The sequence below is a fragment of the Camelus ferus genome, chromosome 26, assembly GCF_009834535.1.
Source record: "Camelus ferus isolate YT-003-E chromosome 26, BCGSAC_Cfer_1.0, whole genome shotgun sequence".
Lineage (NCBI taxonomy): Eukaryota > Metazoa > Chordata > Mammalia > Artiodactyla > Camelidae > Camelus > Camelus ferus.
In genome coordinates, this window is record NC_045721.1 from 17,546,573 (window position 1) to 17,566,745 (window position 20,173).

Genomic DNA, 20,173 nt, shown 5'->3' on the forward strand with positions numbered 1-20,173 from the left:
GTCAGACCCAGGTGTGTCTCAGGCAGACAGAACAGAGAGGTCTCTGACTGAACTCTGGTGGTGGTACCCAGCTGGTCAGAGGGACAGAGAAAGAAGCACGTAAGACCACAAGCAGCAACAAGGCCTTCAACTTAAAGTCCCACTCAAAGTCCTGTACATTAAAAGATGAGGGTGCCCACCTAGTCATACCCAGAGCTTATGCAATCAAAAGGGAGCAGGAAGTTAAACGTGACTCACCGTTTCATCCCTGTTGGAAATCAGCTGCGAGACATGTTTTTCTTCCTCTTTTATCATCAGTTTCTCATACAGGTCACTGACAATAAATGAAGGGTAATATCTATCCTTCAAGGTCTCATAAACATCTCCCTGGATTTTGCAGAACACTTCAATTCCTTTATTTCCCACAAGACACTGCTGGATTTCTTTGTAAAGTGATTTTTCCACAGGTATTTCTTTGCTCTCCACAAAGAAATTCTGGTAAATTTCACCAACCAGTTGTGGGATTTCATTCTGAAAAGACAGGAAGGTGAAGAAAGAGAAAGGAAGAAATACCATCTCTGAGAAAAACTATTTTCTTCTGAATTCTCTGCATTTTAAGGGTGGAAGGAAGTTATTTAGAACGTGGGATGAGTGCGGGGTTTGGGCTTTTGTGTGAACATTCACAGCCAAGGGGTAAGCGTCAGACCTTGAAAAAAACAACTGGTTCCTTAAAATGAACACATTACGTTGAACAGTTAACAAATGTAATTTCTTTTACATGCTGGAAGGAAAAAAAGAGAATGAGAACAGTTCTCTTGCAATGGATTCCTTCTCATAAATCTGGATTCCTCAGGAATACAATTTATCAGCTAAATTCTATTTGACTTTTTCATCTAACATAAATAATCAGAAATGAGAATTTCTCACTCTAGAAAAAAGTCAATAACTGTGTAATTTAAGAAAGCAAGAGAAATAGCCTTCAGAATGATGACTTACTTTATTGTAATCAAGCTTATATTAGACAGCTTGGCCTTAAACATTACACGTAGGTCACTGCTGGTCTACTTCGGAAATGCAAACATCTCTTCTGATTAACATAATCTTCATGTTTCCACTAGAGATAACTTATTAACTCTAGGAATGTTATGCAAAGTCTTCAACAGTAGCAAAGTGAAAACAACTTAATGAACATTATGAATATGAAAAGTATTTCAGAACTTCTACATCCAAATCAACGTTGCTAACTCAAAATATAGCTACTCAAGGAAGCTATATCCTCTTATTCCACTGACATTTTTCAACTTGTTTTCAGTAGGTTAGGAAAATTTTTTAGATTGTGTTTTACAAAATTCCCTTGAGAGTGGCCAAAAGTCAAGTTTGAAGTCACGTCTGGTAAATAAAACATGTAATAAAATTGGCAAATATAATATTGAGAAAAATGAAGTAATTTGTGGCTTATAAATTGATAATAAAAGGCATTCCTAAAAGATTTTAAAATACTATGACTGGATTTAGCTCCTTAACCAATGTAGTGTGTGATTTCTGATGGATTTTAAGTTGTTCGGCTCTCGCAGTGCTCACACGAAGTGCAAATGAGGAACTCAGTGTACACGGTGCTACCTGTGCTTATTTGAATAAGCCTCTCAAGACACATGTGTTATATATTATTTTCCATCTTCCTTATTAACATAATCCTATTTTTAATGAAATAAAAAAAGGTATAAAATATACACACTGTGGTATTAAAAATAAGAAGGTCATGAGATTGAGGTGTAGGTGAAAAGACCAAATTTACTGTAATAGCAATGTGGGTATGTGTATGCCTTTTTATAGTGGGTTAAAAAATAACTACCTGAAACTAAATTCAATATTTGGGTACATTTGTAAATATATTTTCCTTGACTACACATATAAAAACAAAATCTAATTTTATGTACCATTATGGGCTAGAACATAATGCCAATAATATATTTGGCCTAAAATATTCTTTGAATGTATACTTATCTTGTAGCTTTACTGAGAAACACAGATGCGCTGTCCAATACACAGGTTTTCACCAGCTAGTGATTAATACTGCTTTGAGCCTATATATCCTACCTTGTTAGCATTCTTCAGACATTCCACAGACTCCCAGAAACGAATCAGAGCTCTCTTATCCATCCTTTCCATGTATGTTCTAAAATGCTCTCGGTAAAAAGGACTGGCCAAGATGTCTTCGAATTGAAGAATCTATTAAGGGAATTTAAGAAAAAGTTTTTCAAAACCAAATTTTAGTACTCAGATTTTCATTTTCTTTTTCAGTCAGTTTTGGTGATTTGTGCAATCAGTCTAATTTAAATTGTGAAATTTATTGGCTTCAAGTTGTTCATAATATTCCTTTGCTATCCTTTTAATGCATGTAGGATCTATAGTGATATCCCCTCTCTCGTTCCTAATATTTGTAATTTGTGTCTTTTTTTTTCTTGGTCGTTTTAACTAGAGTGTATAAATGTTGATCTTTTAAAATAAGGACCTTCAATTTCATTGATTTCTCTGTTTTTTCTGTCCTCTATTTCACTGATTTCTGTTGCTATATAATTTCCTTCCTTCTAGTTATTTTAGTTTTAATTTGCATCTTAAGGTGGAAGATCACTGATTTTACACAGTTCTACCTTCTGGCTTTGAGGCCCTTCCCCCTCATCCAAGGCCCCGTCCTCTTGCTGGTCGTAGGCGGGGCCTCCCAGGATTCTGATCCTCTTCTCACACTGCTTCTTCGCCACAGTCAGCTGGTTAATGTACCTTTTCATGTTCCTGGCCCTCAGGAGATCAGCCTTCATGGCAGCGGTTTCTTTACCTTAAAGGAGATGGATGGACAGTACCTGGTCAGAGGACAAGGTACAAGAGAGGAAGCAGTACAGCTCTGGACCAGACCAGTGTCTGACGTGTACATTCTGAACAACAGTGGGCACTGAAGAGCAGCCACTATGGATGGGAACCAGGATGGAGGTTCCTCAAAAAATTAAAAATAGAACTGCCATACGATCCAGCACCAGTGACACTTGGGGTGGATAAGTCTCTGCTGCAGGGCTGTCCTGTATACATACTGGGTGATTTTTAGCAGCATCCTGGCCTCCACCACTAGATGCCAGCACCATCCCTCTCCACTGATGTAACATCCAAAATTGCCTCCTGATCTCGTCAAATGCCCCCTGTCCTTTGGTGGGCAAACTGTACCCCACCCCACTGAGAAGTTCTAATACAGAGGTAGAGCCTCTGTGCGGGGGGAAGGAGCAAGGCTGCACTCTCCCCAGCCCCCGGCGCCCCCAGCACGTGGCTCTGCTCCCCAGGACACACAGGCCTCCTCACGCCCCTCAACCCCAAGCGATCAAGGGAAGGGAGTAAGGGGGGTTCTCACTAGATGTCGGGCCTCCACTCCTCAGCCTGTACCCACACTGACGGACTAGCGAGCCTCTGAATCTTTCCCGTACATTTAGATGGAAGTTTCAGTAAGCCTCCCTGAGAATCTCTGAGAAGAGGGTTCACGAAACAGGAATGTATTTATTTAGGTACCAGTCAAATTTCAAAATGGGAAATGATGCTCCACACTTCTCAACATGAGGCTCAGTTACTGACCAGCACACACTCCTTCAAAGTTACCTGAAAATCATCTCAGAAGCCGCCCAGGAACTACAACAATATTTACCTTGCTTTTCAACTTGAGATAAGTATGCTATTTGAAAGAAGAGGAGGAGGGAGGAGGAAGAGGGGAAAAGGGGGAAAGGGGAGGAGGGGAGGAGGAGAAGGGGGGGGAGGAGGAGGAGAAGGAGAAGAATTCTCTTCTCACACCAAACACCTGCAATTTCACCATCTAAAGTGTCTCCACTTTAGCAGAGAGCGTATTTGAGGAATAAGCAGCGATCGTGGCAGGAGCCGACAGCGGGGCCTCTCACGGTACCGGAGACCTTGCAGCCTAGCACGGCTGTCAGGGTGCCTGCAGCCACGTCTTATTTCCTTCCTTTAAACATCTCAAGTGCTGATACTTCCAGCATTTCCTTTGGTTTGAGGTCCTCCAACGTACTTGAAATACATTTGCAAAGTCATAATGTCATGTCAGTTAAATCCACACATTAAATTACCAGGAGAACCCTGCTCGCAAATTAGAACCACGACTCGAAGAGATAGGAGAAAGACACGCAGAACACAGATCTGGCCCGTATAATTTCTAAGTTCGAGCATGACTCTTGTAACACCTACCTGCACGAGTGAGGAGTGGAGTGAGATGGGTCCAGGACAGGTGGGTTCAAGTTCCAGATCAGGGTGTGACTAAGACCTGTTTAACATCTCTGGACCTGAGCTATTTGTATAAACGCAGGCCTCAGAATGTAGGATGACTGAAGCTTCCTTGGGGGAGACAGGTGGGAGCAGGGTTGGATATAAAACTGTGAGCCTACAGAGAGTGTGACCGAAGTGCCCTGAGCTCTCAGTCCCTCGAGGCAGAGAAAGGACGGGAGCTGGGCCAGATGAAGGGGCTGCAGGAGCTGGAGGCCGCAGCGCTGAGGGCATGAGGGCTGGGCAGGAAGAAACTGGCAACGGCCCTGCAGCAACAGACTGGTGTTTTTTAAGTTTAGGTCATTCATAAATTAGAAGCTGAGTCCAATTACTGCAATGCTAGAAAATCAGATCACATCGATCATGAGGAAGCACTCTGGGAAGCCCTCCAGCATCTATAGATCAGCTCCTTCTTTCAGGCAGGGACACCTTTAAATCCCGAATCAGGTAAGAAATATTATTTAAAAAATTCTTGATGGGGATCAACATCTGTGTGTTGTTTACATTCATATTCAATCTATTCTGAAGTTCTCCTACAGTTTTGCTTGATATATTCAATTCCAGAACTCTTTATTTATATTCTAAACAAGACACAATTTTTCGAATGCCTCCCAGTCTATACGACGGGCATGTCACTCCCCAGTGTGCAGTATTTATACACAGCAGTTTCTGCCTGCTTCAAATCAACATCATGTCCTTCGTCGTCGTCAGCTGAATAAATACCACTCTCGAATCACCTTAACTATTCTTGGTAACATTTCAGGATCCAGAACAGCCGGTGGGGGGGTACTTTAAAGGGAGCTGAAGCACTGGGCTTATTTTCATCCATAAGGACAAATCAGCATATGTTCCATGACTACCAGAATTCCTACACTTGGCCCATGTCTTAGTGCGTTCAGACAGCTATAACCAAATGCCACAGACTGCGGCTATAAACAACAGACATTTATTTCTCAGTCTGGAGACTGGAAATCCAAGCCTAGGGCACCAGCGTGGGGGCGTTCCGGAGAAGGCCTGCGTGTCGGCCGTAGATGGCCACCTTCTTGCCGTGTCCTCACGTGGTGGGAGGGGCTGGGGACCTCTCTGCCGCCTCTTTTATAAATCACTTAGTCTATCCATAAGGGCTCCACCCTCATGACTTAAGCACCTCCCAAAGGCCTCACCTAATACCATCAATTTGGGTGTTAGGATTTCAACAAAAAAAAAACTGGGGTCGGGGGGACACACAAATATTCAGACCACAGCAGCCAGCTAATTTAATAGACCATTTCTCAACTACTTGGGCTATTCTAACTGTAAATAAAAAGCTAGAGGGCTGGGCACTGAAACGGAGACATGAATACATCAATGGCTCTACAGCAGTGGTTCTCAAAGTGTGGTTCCTGGAGAAGCAGCACCAGCATGTCTAGGGAGCCCTGGGACACGCACACCCTCAGGGCCCACGCCAGACCCACAGAATCAGAAACTTCGGGGCTGGGCCCAGCAACCTGCGATTTAACAAGCCCTCCAGGTGATTCTGATGCACACTCCACTTCGAGAACCACTGGTCTACAGGATTAAGTCCAGACTTCTCAGGACAGCTCACAAGGCCCTTTAGGATCGGCCCCCCGTCTTCCTGTCAAGCCTCACCTCTCCATTACATGCCAAGTATCAGCGCAGTGTCTCACCTGACAAGACCCAGACACAATCAGGTAATTTCTCCCAACCTGCTGCACGGCTTTTTTTCCTTTATATCCTCAAAATGTTTTCATAATTGCATATTCTTTCTTAATCATCAATTATAATTGAAAAAGACTTGCCCGAAGCATATGTAGCAACAAATGGACATTTTAGCACATATATACTACTTTCATAAAGTTCCCATCTCTAGTTTGAATCATAAATATTCTTAGGATCTTCCATCTGTTCAGTTTTTTTTAAACTTCTTCAGTTTCCCACTCACAAAAAGAACGTGGAAATAAGGAGAAACAACATTGGAAATGAAATTGCTTACAACTGCACCTACAACCTGGTAGCATCACAACCTGGTAGAGACACGAATGGGCACAGCCCGCCCGATTTTCCAGGTGTAAGGAAACAGAGCAGACAGGTGGGGCCAGTGAAAGGAGGTTAACATACAGACTGAGGCTTTTCCCAGATTCTTTGCCCGATGGTATTTTCACTGGATCGTACCGTCTCTAAAATGCAGAGATCTCCAAAAATAACAGTTCTATTCTGGGGAAGCCTTTAATGTAAAAAAAAAAAAATCAAAATTTCCTTAATGACTTTCACAAAGAGGAAAAAACACATATATTTCTCTGGAAATAGAGATAAATTTGAGAAAGAATGAAATAAAGTAACCTTTCATTTGACAGCTGTACATCAAAATTCCAAAGGTCACAGAGAAGCAAGAACTGCTTCCTATAATAACATGTTGCTAGATACTCAATTAAAAGAAAAAGAACAATAGAGAATTCTCAATTTGACCACCCCTTTAATTAAAAAAAAAATCTGCACTTAAATTATAACAACCTAATTATTTAAAATTGAAACCACCCACAAAGGAACTTCAACGGTGAGACAGCAGATGGCATTATTTATGAAGGAAGTCATTCCAGACTGTTAATACATTGTTCTCCTCTAATAATGTGCTGTGTGAAGATACATGGGGACTCGGGGACAGCAGAAGCAGAAGACTATCAGCTGTCACCTCCATGCTGGCAACTTCCAAATACTTCTCTTCAGGGCAGCTCTCTCACGACAGGGTGAGAAATGGCAGGCGCGCACCCTGCCATCCGCCTGTCGTCCCGGGACCACTGAGCGCTCGCACCCCTGAATCAGTCCCCCTTTTCATTCTGCGTTTTTCAATGTCTTCACTGAAAAATGCTTTCTAATCATCTGGACCAAGCAATCGGAAGACTGAAGAAACTGGGTTCTACAGAAATGAAGGACGTGCCCAGGTTTCAAGGGGAAGCTGGCAGGAGAACCAAGGTGTCCAACGCCAGCTCCAGCACTTTTTCTTCTACACCCCAAACTTCACCTCACCGGCCAAAAGCCACGGGACGTAACAGGAGCAGCGGAACAGCAGCAGACTAGGAGTTATGACCTCAGATGAGTGAGTTCATTGACCTTCTCCGGATAGGCGTGTCCTTACCTGTGAAGTCAGCAGGCTGTCCCAGCACCGTAACGTCCCACCATCTGATTCACCCCAAACCCAGTGAGTCACTGACCAGGTCACCTTTCCCTCACAGCCTCCCTTACCGATCCCTTCCTTTTTGCCACTGTCACCAGCGCCTACACTGCCGTCCTTCATTCCCAGACACCGCATCACCCTCCCCATAGGAATGCCTCAAAAATATTTTTAAAGATTTCATAGCTAATCGACTTTTACATTTTTCTATTTCCATTTTCCATTTCCATATGTGACTGTGCCTTACAGTGTTAGGGCTAAAAGGTCCATCCAGCGGCACTGCACTGAAATGTTTTATTAGAAAAATATGAACATAAATAGACTTGAATCATAACTACATCATAACCGTACCTGAAAAAATTAGAAATCAACTTTTGAAATTACTTCTTTTGTCAAAAACTACTCGTATATGATTTTAAACATCTAATAACACAAATAACTTATGAAAAATACTGAACACTTTTTGGACGGAATTACTTGATAAAAAATATAATGTCAATGTTACACCAAAACACCCTAGTAATGTAACACACTGAAGTGGAAAGTTAATCATAAAAGTCCTTGGTCACACTCACAGCTCCACATTTATCTGTCACATGGGGCTACAGAAAACCTAAGAGCTAGCTTTGTGAAGTAACACCAAAGCTGGTTCCCCCAAAGGGCTCCAGCACACATTCTGTATCTACTGATCGGTCAAAGGGAGGCAGAAAAGCTCACACCATGTGACAAATACCCAGTCACCTTTACTGTTCTCCTGCAAAGGCTTGTCTGATTTATTCCAAGCTCGAGATTCTTATCCCTAAATGAAGGACCTTTAGGGGCCCAAATAAGCCCCTGTGGTGCTAGTTTACATTAGGGTGGGAACTCTGACCTTCACAGAAGCAAATCACTCAGAACCTCTGAACCCGACATGAAGTCCCCGGGCATGGAAATCCCTCCTCCCCCACTCTAAGCCTGTTAGGTTGTTTCAAGCTAGTTTTGCAGACGCGAGTGTTAGAGCCCTACACTTTAAGAAAGGAAGAGATTCTCTGGCTCAAAGTCAAACCAAACAAACCAGGACGACTGACTTAGAATTTAAAGTAGGACTTAAAATGAGAAATATATTCGATCGAAGAACTTTTATAAAATAGGACTTTACTTATTATTTAAGTTCAACTTTACAAAGTACCCACATGCCAGAAATGAGGCTAGACACTTGAATAAGGTATTACATGCAGTCACTGAATAAATACTAAAGACCCCTAGAAATTCCCAATTACTTCCTGTATTATCCAGTATGGCAGCCACTAGCCACATGCTTAAGCTAGTTTTGCCAGAAAATGAAATTTTCAGTCTCCATCTTCTCATTCTTTTCTTTATAAAATAGCTTTATTGAAATATAATTCACACACTATGGATTTTACCCTTTTACCACATACAATTCAAAGTTTTTTAGCATATTCAGAGTTATGCAGCCAACACCATAATCTAAACATAGAACACTTTCCTCACCCCCAAAAGAAAACCTGTACCCAGTAATAGTCAACTCCTCATTTCCCATCTTATCTCACTTCCACCCTGGCAGCCCTAGGTAACTGCTAATCTATTTTCAGTCTCTATGGATTTGCCTATTCTGGGCATTTCATTTAAATGAAATCATCCAACATGTGGTCTTTTGTAACTGGTTTCTTTCACTCAGCATAGTGTTTGCAAGGTCCATCCATGCTGGAGCACGTTCACCACTCCCTTCCTTTACCGCTGGATCCGAGTCCACTGTATGCACAGGTCACCATTGGTTGACGGCCATTTGGGTCATTCTCACTTTTTGGTTATTCTAAATAATGCTACTACAAACATTCAAGAACAAGCTTTCTTGGACACGTTTTCATTTCTCTTAGGCAGATACTTAGGAGTGGAACCACTACACCTCATGGTAATTCTATGTTTAATATTCTGAGGAGGTTCCAGACTTTCCCATTTTCACCAGCTGTGTACGAGGGTTGCAACATCTCCACATCCTTATCAACACGGGTTATTACCTGTTTTTTATTTTAGCCACTCTAGTGGGTGAGGAATGGTATCTCATATTAGTTTTGATTTCCATTTCCCTAATGTCTAATGATGCAGGGCATGTCTTCATTCGCTTATTAGCCATTTGTATATCTTTGGACAAGTGGCTACACAAATCCTCTGTCCATTTTTCAATGGATTACTTGTCTTTTGATTATTGAGCTGTATGAGTTCTTCAGCTATTCTGGATACAAGCTCTGTATCATATACATGATTTGCAAATATTTTATTTCATTCTGTGGGTTGTCTTTTTACTTTCTTGTGGCAGACACAAGTTTTTCACTTTTGATGAAATGCAATTTACTTTTTTCGGTCACTTGTGCTTCCCCCCATTCTTACGCAGACCCACACAATTTGAGAGAGCACTGATTCCCAGAACCCGCCTTTGTTCTGGACATGAAGACACACTGTGGCTGAAGTCACCTACGTGGCTTTAGCTACCCTACTTTTTTCTGAGGTTTTACTCCTTACTTTGAGCCCCATTATAAACTTGAGACAAATTTAGAAAAAGCTAACTACTGGTAACAGAATTAACCCAAAAGGAGAGTAACGGAGCAAATCTTAATGTGGTTATACAGCTTACTGAAAATAAATGCTTCTAGCATTTTCACAGGAAAGAAACTACAGTGCTATCTTGAACTTATCAGTTACAATGTTGTGGGCTAAATTATGTTCCCACAAAAGACATGCTGAAGCCCTAAACCCTAGTACCTGTGAATGTGACCTTATTTGGAAATAGGATCTTTGCAGAAATACTCAAGTTCAGATGAGCTCATCTAAGGGTGCACCTTAATCCAGTATGACTGGGGTCCTTGTAAGAATAAGAAATTTAGACACAGACATGCACAGAGGCAAGACAGTGTGAAGACACAGGAAGACGACAGCACTCTACAAGCCCAGAAGAGAGACTTGAAACAGATTCTTCCATCACTGCCCTCAAAAGGAACCAAGCCTGCCAACACCTTGACCTCAGACTTTGAGACTCCAGAACTATGAGAAAATGAGCTTCTGTTGTTGAAACCATTCACTCTGTGGCACGCTATTTTGGCAGACCTAGTAAACTAACACAATTACACAAAATAAAAAAGTTATGTTTCTGACTAAACTCATATAACAAGGAGATGCACTGAGAAAAGACAATGGTGGCAACAAGAAATCCCTTCCTAGTATTCTCCTTAAAACCTGTCAAACTGCCTGAAAATACAGCACCTTCTCTGCAGGAACAATGAAAAAAAGGAAAGGAACTAAGCCCATACTCTTGCAGGAATTCACATCTCCTTTGCTCAAAAGCCTCTGAAGACTTCCCTCCTCATTCAGAGTAAAAGCTGCAGCCCCTACTGTACAAGTAAGGACTTCGTGCTAGGGTCTCCTGTCACCTCTGACTTCGGATTCTCTCCCAACTCAGCCCTTTCCAGCCATACAGGCTGCCTCCGGTAAGCCCTGTGTGCTTCTGTCTCAGAATTCTACACCCTTCCTTCCTCAGACACCCCGCCCCCGGGCCCCAGGGCTTTGTTCACAGGTCACCACCTTGGCGAGGTCTCCCCAAATCACCCTGTCCAAGTGCAAAATCCTCCCCTTCCAGCTGAACCAACATTCCTCTCCACATACCTCCCTGCACAATTAAACAAGAATGTCTAATTTGTTTTTCTCGAAAGCACATCTCATTGTCTGAAATACCGTGTATTTTATTTGTTAATTGTCTGATTGCCCCCCAGCCTAGTTCAGGGACTCGATGAATGCAGAGATTCCCTTGTGTTCACTATTGAATCATAATCGCCTGGCAGTGTTCAGTAAACACTTTAAAATGAACACATTTGCACAATTTTCCTTGCTGGGCTGAGATTAAGAATTAGTGCCTCTTCAGAGTCTATACCCTCATCTCTCTCTCTCTCTTTTTTTTTTAATATGGCTCCTACCTTCTGGCAGTGACCCAGAGAGACAAGCACAAGTCCCCAACCCCAGTGTCCCTTTGCCTCTGTGTGCTGACTGGAAACCCGGGCACAGGTCAAAGTCTCTGCCCAAGTCGTCCTTGTCCTCCCGGCACTCCACCCCCAGACAGGAAGCTGAGGGGCCGGACAGTTCTGCGGGATGTCCAGCCCATGAGGCAGCAGTGTCTGCTGCCTGTCACTGCGAATCCAGACCTGCCCTGGCCTGGAGACAAAACTCGACCTGCAGCTTCATACATGAAGCGCTGGACAAACCATCAGGGAGCTGGGAGCCTACTTCAAACCCTGATTCCTCCTCAGGATCAAACAGCCCTTCATTTGAAGAAAAACAAACAGGATAAAATATATAGAGTATTTATATAGATACATGTATTTTAAATCTGCAAGGGTAGGAGGAGGAAAGTTGTTCACAATACAAATGCTTAACTCGAGGAAAAGATTAAATTATGAAACGTCAACTCATAGAAGTCATTTATGTGACTATGAAGATTATGCTTCATATAAAAAAATTAATGAATATTAAGATCAAACTGTAATATGAGAAAAAATTATGAAACCATGTTTAGTTTAAAAACAGAAGTACTATATACCCAATGATTTTAATCTTCTAAAAGTTATGACTACAGATGTATAAAGTTTATAAGTGTACACAGAAATACAAAGATTTTTGTTAGGATGAAATTACACTTACTTTCTCTTATGCTGTTACACCATCATTTTAACAAATTTGAAATATTTACACGCAGTGTTCATACCTGCCAAAGCTCTGACGGGAGAGGGAAGGCTGGGGCTAGATCTGGACCCTTCGGGTGTATAACCGAAGAAAACAAACTGGTTCTTACCCTTGTGCCTCTTCAGCTGGGGGAAGCTGCTAATTGTAGTTGCTTGAATTATTTCCACTACAATTTGATACCTGAGTTTTAAAAAGAGAGAACAGGAAAGATTGAATAGGAAGGAAATACTGCTTTCAGAGATATTTTTAGGCTGTGTTTGTACTAAGCAACTATAACACAGGAACTGCAGGTCCTGCCCAAGTGTCATCAAAAGCGTCCAACACGAACCAAGCACAGCGGGCTGGGCGCCGTGCCAGGAGCTACTCATTTCTGAGACCTGAATGTCGGGGTGCTGGACTGACTCCCTGACCATCATTCCTGTGCCGGAGGCATTACTACCTGCCCCCTCACTGAAGGTAGAAACTTCGAGGTTACGATCAACTCTTCCCACTCTTCACCCCCACCACTGCCCTCCTCTCCCGCCAGCAGTAACCGGAACCTACTGACTGGCCATTCCTCTCTGAAGCTTCTTAGATTCCTCTTGTCTACAGGGTGAAACACTTGCTCCCCCTCACTTCTTTAGCTCTTCATACGCTACTTCTGGTCTGAACAGCCTGCTTCATATTCAGCTATTTATACCCACAAGAGTCTCCAATGCTGGACAACAAACACCTCGATGGCAGGGAAAAGATCCGAAGGATCCAATTCATGTTTACAAACACCAGACCCTCCCCCACACGGTGCTTCGCACATGGGAAGCATCTGAAGATGATCACTGAATCTGCAGAATTCACCTTCACTTGATACCAAAAGGCAAAGTAGGAAATGAGGGACAAAACCATACAACATACATATCCAAATGCTGGCCATCCTGGATGGCACAGGCTCTCAAGGCCCCCCAGGGAGCTGTCCAGGGTCCCTGGCGCTCGCCCGGCCTTCCCCCTCCAGAGGACGGCATGGCCCTGCTGGTGTCCAGTTTGGTTCCACCAACAGGAGAACTAATATTTGTAAACATTGTCTTAATCAGAAGAGCAGAGACTGTTAGTACATGTTTCTCCAAAATGATAATCTAAACTCAAGTCTTCGGAGGAAGCAGCCTAACAAGGATTCAGCTCTTTTCCAGTTCTGGCAAGACCCTGCCCACAGCATCCCTTGTCTCAAAGGGAAGGAAAAAGTCTCACAAAGCCACCTGCTCTGAGTCTCCACCTTCACCTCTGTCTGGTTTTATACACTTAGCTAAATTAATAAAGACTTGGAGCAAGACTTTTTATGAATGCTTTCCACCAATCTTAATCTCGCCTGAAAGCTAGACAGGCCTTCAAAATGATCCCCTTAGAAACCGACACCTCTTACTGTTACAATTTTACTGTCAGTTGTCAAAGCTTTGGGACTCTACTAGAACTGATTTCAAAGTTATTTAGCAGCCAAACCAAAAAAGAAAATTAGTCTCTTCATTTCATTAGGCACAACTTACACAGATTTTTTTTAAGCATTACTTTAGAGCTATCCTGAGTGTGCACATGCTAGAATGTCTTAGGAGAGTTAAAGGCTGGACAAATCCTAGCCAAGGTGTACAACATGATAAATGGTCTGAAATACTGTTTTATATCAAAATTAGCAAGGATCTATAGTGCAACAGAATACCATATACATACAAACGTTCAAGAAAAAATCAGAAATCTAAAAATAATGTTTCAGAGTTGCACCAGGCTACTTTGTACTAGGCAAGCAGTAATGTTTTCATTAAAGGGACTTCAATTAAAGCGTTTAAGAAATGAAGCCATGGTGATTTCAGCCAGCTAAGCTGAAGCTGTTTCCTACATCCACGGCATTACTGAAAGGGTCTGTCGGATAATTTAGGAAGTGGATCAGAGAAGTGAAGCACACGCGCTCTGGCACCAGATGGCTTGTTTCAAATGCTGCTTTCAGCACTTACTGTGTCACCCTGGGAAATTATTTAAGCTTTCTAAAACTCAAGAGTCTTCATCTGTAAAAAGAGGAATGAAGAACAGTAGTTTTTCTTATAGGGTTACTATGAAGATTAAATGAGAAAACATCTTTAAAGTATCTGGAACAGTGCCTGCCCCACAGTGAGAACTTAACGCCTATTAACAATTACTGTTCCTTAACACTGCTGTTGACTCTTTAGATCTGTGCTGTTTAGTGCATGTGTGTGTGCGTTTATAAAACATACCTAAAACCAGTTTTTCCCTGACTTGTTATAAAAGTGTCTCAGCCTGATCAACTGAAGACCCCCCGGTTCACTATAGTCCAACAAAATCAGGTTCACTGACCCACTGCCAGGAGCAAGAGGAACCAAGGGGCAGCTCCCCAAACAAAGGAAAACATCTAGTTACTACAGGATTCTGGGGAAGGGTGGGGTGCAGATGAAATTTAAATGAAGCCGCATTGTGACAGGCTCAAAACAGGGCTTGTAAACAGGTCAATTTCAGATGGATCCAGGGTCCCACTGCCTCAGAAAAACTACAAAGTTAAGATACATGTGGGATGCTGAGCCCAGAAACCCCTTATCTGCAGCTCTGCGACTGGGTTATGAGTGAGGCTGCTTCAAAGTGACTGAAATCCCCTAGGCAAGAGTAGGATGTGTTGTTCTTACTGACAGAATTTCACACAGCGAAGTCTCTGATTGCATTTAGAGGGCAATGTTTCTCAGTGCATGAGAAAGGACTAGTTACTCAGAGGAGCCTTACATTTGATGACATTTTACAGCCACTGCCTGTGTCTGGAAGAAATACCATCTCCTGTTAACTTTGTAGCTGGCTTTAGTGTCTGTTAGCCCAGCCTGGTAAATAGATGGGCAGATTTTACTTTCACTTTCTCAGTCTGAGCCAATTTTTACTTTCTCTAAAGTAACACATGTTCTTTGAAGAAAATGGGAAAATACAAAAAGCACAACAAAGTTAACTACTATTAACTTGTGGTGTATCTTTATGATCTTTTTTCTATGCAAACATAAAATTTTGTTTCATAAGACTGATAAATTTTAATTTATCAGTTTATAAATTTTAACTTATCAGTTTTATCAGTTTATTTTCTAATTTTTTTTAAAAAATTGGGTGGGTAATTAGGTTTATTGTATTTGTTTTATTTTTAACGGAGGTACTGGAGATTGAACCCAGGACCTTGTGCATGCTAAGCACATGCTCTACCACTGAGCTACACCCTCCCCCCTCTAATATTATTAAATATTCTCATGCAACACCATCGTTACATGGCCATCTATTGTACAGATGAGCCAAAATTTTTTAACCAAACACTTACATGTTTGACACTTTGATAATTTCAAGCTTTTTTCTACTTAAATAAAACTTACAAGAAACATTTTCAGACAAATCTTCCCCTATATTCATGATTATTTCCTTAAGATAAATTCTTACAAATAACAACTGCATCAAAAAGAAGGCACATATTGTGATGCGTTATTCAGATTATAAAAACTGTGTAACGGAAAGGTAATAATTTTTACTCCCACCAGCAGGACATGAAGTTGTCTATTTTCCTATGCTCTTGCCAACACTAGGGGTCAAACTTTTAATCTTCATTAATATTATGAACAAAGAAAAGTATGTCGTTTCAGTCTTTATGTCTGAGCCCTACTGAGGATAGCAACAAGGGCCTGAGCTCTCCCTGCGCGAGGCACGTGCAATGGTGCTCAGCAGTGAGTGCCAGGGAGCTGGACTGCAAGCAGGGGGCGTATTTTCAGTTAGGGCTTGGAGGAGTAAGAGGCTCTTTCCACTAAAAGGGCTTTTAAACCTCCTGTCCGCTTTTCTAGCACGCAAAAGGTGGCTGATTCCACAGGAAATCTAAGGCACGCTTCCCAGCCTCAATCCACGCGTGGCGCACACAGCAACTGGCAACATCTGATCAGAACACTGGGGTGACCAGTCATCCCGACCCTACTCGGCCACCTTGTGGGCCAAGGAGACCATCTCCACACACCAGCTAGAAAGTTCTGCACCAGCGCAGCCTGAGGAATTCTGAATGTATGTAAACACACACACACAATTCATGTTATATTTACAAAAGATAATCCAGATATATACATACCAAGCATTTAGTTTTTATCTACATACAGGAAATGATTTCTACTTTCTTAATCTTGTTTGTATCTTTTAATCTTCCTAAAATAATGACCATATATTCATTTTCTAGTTCTCAGAGCCTGTAGAAATCACATGTTACAGAAGCAGCCAAAGCTCTGTCACCACTGGCTAGCTGGTGCCCTTCAAGTAACCTCAGGAAAGCCCAACTCTTCTCCCTGCGCCTGTATCTAGTCTCTACCAGTGTCCCTCATGCTTCCATGTGGGCTCTTAGTATCACTGTATGGTATTTATCTACAGACGCATGTACAGCACCACTGCTCTGTGTCCCACTCTCAATTCTTACATAAAGCATTTCCATCAGAATGTTTACTGAATATCATCTTTAGTCGCCTGGTTTTATGTTCTCTGTTGAAAATGTCCAAATGACTTCTTACACATTCTGAATGAAGTTTTTCTGAAATAAGATTATGATGCTGCCTCAGCTCATACAGTAATCTGATTCAAGCCAGGACATGAGAATGTTGTTGCCTCCTCCTGACAGCTGTTATTTTTTCAGCTCTTACTGGGAGCCGAGGGCGTCCTGAGAACTGGGCTGCTGCGTTACATGCATTATTTCATTTAATTGTCACAACAATCCTAAGCAAGAGGAACTATTTTCTCTGTTTCACAGTGAAAACCGAGGCTCAGGATGTAAACGACCTGCCTCAGGTCCTGCAGTTTGCACAGCGCAAACCGGTTCTCGAGCCCATGTTCGTGGCCAGGGTCTGCCTTAGATGCTCAATCCATCACTAGTCATTAAAAGTTGATTTCTTGTGTTGTGAACCTTCATCTACCTGTGGAAGAACTGCATTCCTGTCAAGTGCAGGGGAATCAAAAGACAGCACACGTGGCCGCTTCTCAGTGTGGTGCTGGAGTCAGCTTGCGAGGCTTTTGTCGGCTCACGAGTGCTGGCTGTTGAATTTCAGAAATTAAACCTACCATTATTACAACTAAATTAGACAAGCCTACAAATAAATTATGTTTTAAAGGTAAGAGTACTCAAAACTCATCATTTCCTAATAATTTCATTCATTTTACTATTACCTCTGTTGGAGGTTATGTTCGTCTGTTGTCTCAGTGTGGTGGAGGTGCTACATGTGTGTATGATGGTGTGCTGTGCAAGTGTCTTCCCAGCTCCTCATTCAGCGATGTCACGCTGGTGGCTTTAGATTGGCCACAGTGGGAGAACTAACAGCAGAGAAATCGGCAAATGCTACCGGTCAGGTGGTCTCACTCCTCCCCCACCAAAGCCAGTTGTTAAAAATCACTTCCACCATCATTTCCACCATCCTGCCCTGCCCTGTGAATCACAAAGTTCTTTTCTGTTGAGTAGGGACTTAGCACCACAATTTTTGCCTTTGTTTTTTTAAAGAAACAAGCACTATACCCATCGATTCTGCCCCACCCTCAACTCTTGATGTTTCATTAAGTAGAAGAAGGGTCTCTCCACCTCTCAACTCACTCCTCTCCTCTCCTCCCTAGAGAGGAAGAGGGTTTTAATCTGACACAGAGGAGGAGGAACTGGGAGTGTAAAGCACAGCCCTCTTATTCGTCCTCTTACTGGCATGTGTTCTCTGCCTCCAAGCGCAGCCAGCAAGTGGACCGTGCACCTGCCTGGGAGACAGGGAGGAGGGAGAAGCAAGGATGGGAGGCATCTGGTCTAGCAGTGTGAGGTAGGAAAGACTGTGCAGTTCTGAAACTCAGTTTCAGAAAGTATACTACTTGCATATATAAAACACATTCTCCATGATCTGTTAGTAATAAGATGGACACTGTGGTCTTCATTTGCCTGATTCCTTGGCCCTACGATGGGTCAGACTTCAGGATGGAGAGAGGATCATTGCTATTTACTGGGCCTCCTCAAACCCCAAAACAAAACACTGCTTTCCAGTGGGCCACTAATGACTGATCAGCCTTCACAATGAAATAAAATCTATTTGCAATCCTTGGTCTAATGATTATAACAACAACAGTAATAGTAACAATTAGAAATACGCAGATCCTGGACTAAATGCTTCACAGAAACTGACGCATGGTCCTAACTGTCATTCTTAAAGCAGGTAACACCTTACCCACAGCTCCAGGGCTGCTCCAAATAGAAGCACATGATGAATCCTTTAACTTCAGAGACTTCATAAGCCTCTTCATACCAAAACTTCCCCTTCTCCTATCAAATTTTACATTGCTGCCAACACTTATCTTTCCTCCTAAATGAAAATAATTTGTGTTCTCTGTTATATTTAACTCCCACCTCTGTGCCCTCTGTATTCCTCAGATACCAGAAGGAATTACATTCTCAAGTCAACACACTTACATTTTTCATAAAACTGAAAGATCTTTTAGAACATTTTTTTCCATAGGCAGCCTTGCATTTTAAAGCATTTTTTAAAACTAAATTTCTATTCATTTATTCTTTTCATAATAATTTGCCAGGCTTCTCTTTGTCTTTCACTTTATGAATCTTCATCTCCCTGTCCACCCACACTAACCTCCCATAGCAGTTTCTGTGTGCTCATTGATTTCTGACACGCTGCAGTAGCTTGTCTCACGTATACGTGATTTCTCTTTTCCTCTTCTCTATTATAACCCTATTTCTTGCTCAAGACTCACATTTTTCAGAATCTGTACAAAACACTGAACATTCAAATAATCTAAATTCTTCTACACAGAAGATTGCAGTTTAAGAACTTTAATGCTTTCAATATATTATCTTCATATATAAATGCACCTAAATTAATGTGGAGCTGAAAATCCATCCCCTAGTGATATCTAAGGAAAAAACATTCGGCAGACGCCCTCAGTAGCCCACTCCATTGTGCCCACTGCCTCTTGCTTTATTTTAGTAAAACAGAAAACGCCACACCAGTCTCAGCATGTGCTAGATAAACAGTTTCCTTCTCTTCTCCAAGCTAAATAATCCTTAATCTCTTTAATTTTAAACCTTTCATTCATTATTAAAATTTCCTCTCTACTATTTTTAGATTCTCCACATTGCTTTCTAAATGAGGGTCAGAAATAAACAAATACAGAACTGAAAAATCTAATAAAGTTGGGCTGGCGATAAATGAGATTACGGCGGTGACAGGCTGCTCTGATTTTCTTTATTACTACTTCTTCCTCTGGCAGTCTGCCACCGTCGTAATAAAAGATGGTACTTCTGTTGGTATCATCCTTCATGCAAGGGTTTGTGCCTGCAAAGACTCCTGGACAGTAAAGAGTTATCTCCACTCTTGCAGGAAATCCCACATGGTTGGGGCCATGTGTCACTGCTGATTTCTGTCACCTGGCTACCAAGTTACCCGGCTTCACACATGGGGTCTGAAGTCAGACAACCTGAGTTCAAATCCCAGCTCTGTTACAAGCTGTGTGATCCAAAGCAAGTCATTTTACTTTCTTAAACCACAGGAGGAGAATCACAGGACCTACTTCACACAGTTGTTTTAATGATCAAATGATGATTATGAAGAACCTGGCGTTGTGCTTGTTACATATTAGATATTCAACAAGTGATAGCTTAAGAACAAAGACAGTTTTCCCCTCCTGAGCATTTGCTTGGCATCTCTCTAACCCCGGCAAATGTCCAGTCCAGGAAAGGAGCACTCTCGTCAGCACCTGGGTGGGAAGTGGTGCCGTCCTGCCTCACGTGACTGGACAACACGTAGTACTTAAGCAAAAGCGGCTATTTGTCTATTCCGCACCCACTCGTTTTTCTTCTGTAGTAACAGAATTCTCCATTTTTAACTAAACCTAGGGTACCCAGAATAAGACTACTTGTTTTCTCTCAACTGTTTTGACCAACAAAATATAAGCAAAAATGTCATGTAGCAGCTTCCAGAAATCTCCTTA

General features: G+C 42.0%; 1 protein-coding gene across 2 annotated transcripts in view; it reads right to left on the bottom strand.

Annotated features, from left to right (window-relative positions):
• The window catches only part of SNX25 (sorting nexin 25), an 82,071-nt gene that overhangs the window by 25,083 nt on the left and 36,815 nt on the right, over nt 1-20,173 (bottom strand). For both annotated transcript variants that reach the window (XM_032468461.1, XM_032468460.1), the window contains exons 6-9: nt 12,294-12,364; nt 2,631-2,812; nt 2,077-2,208; nt 238-510 (exon numbers count right to left, since the gene is read on the bottom strand). In XM_032468461.1, coding sequence (XP_032324352.1) covers nt 238-510; nt 2,077-2,208; nt 2,631-2,812; nt 12,294-12,364 — 658 coding nt within the window. The remainder of the gene's footprint in view (nt 1-237; nt 511-2,076; nt 2,209-2,630; nt 2,813-12,293; nt 12,365-20,173) is intronic.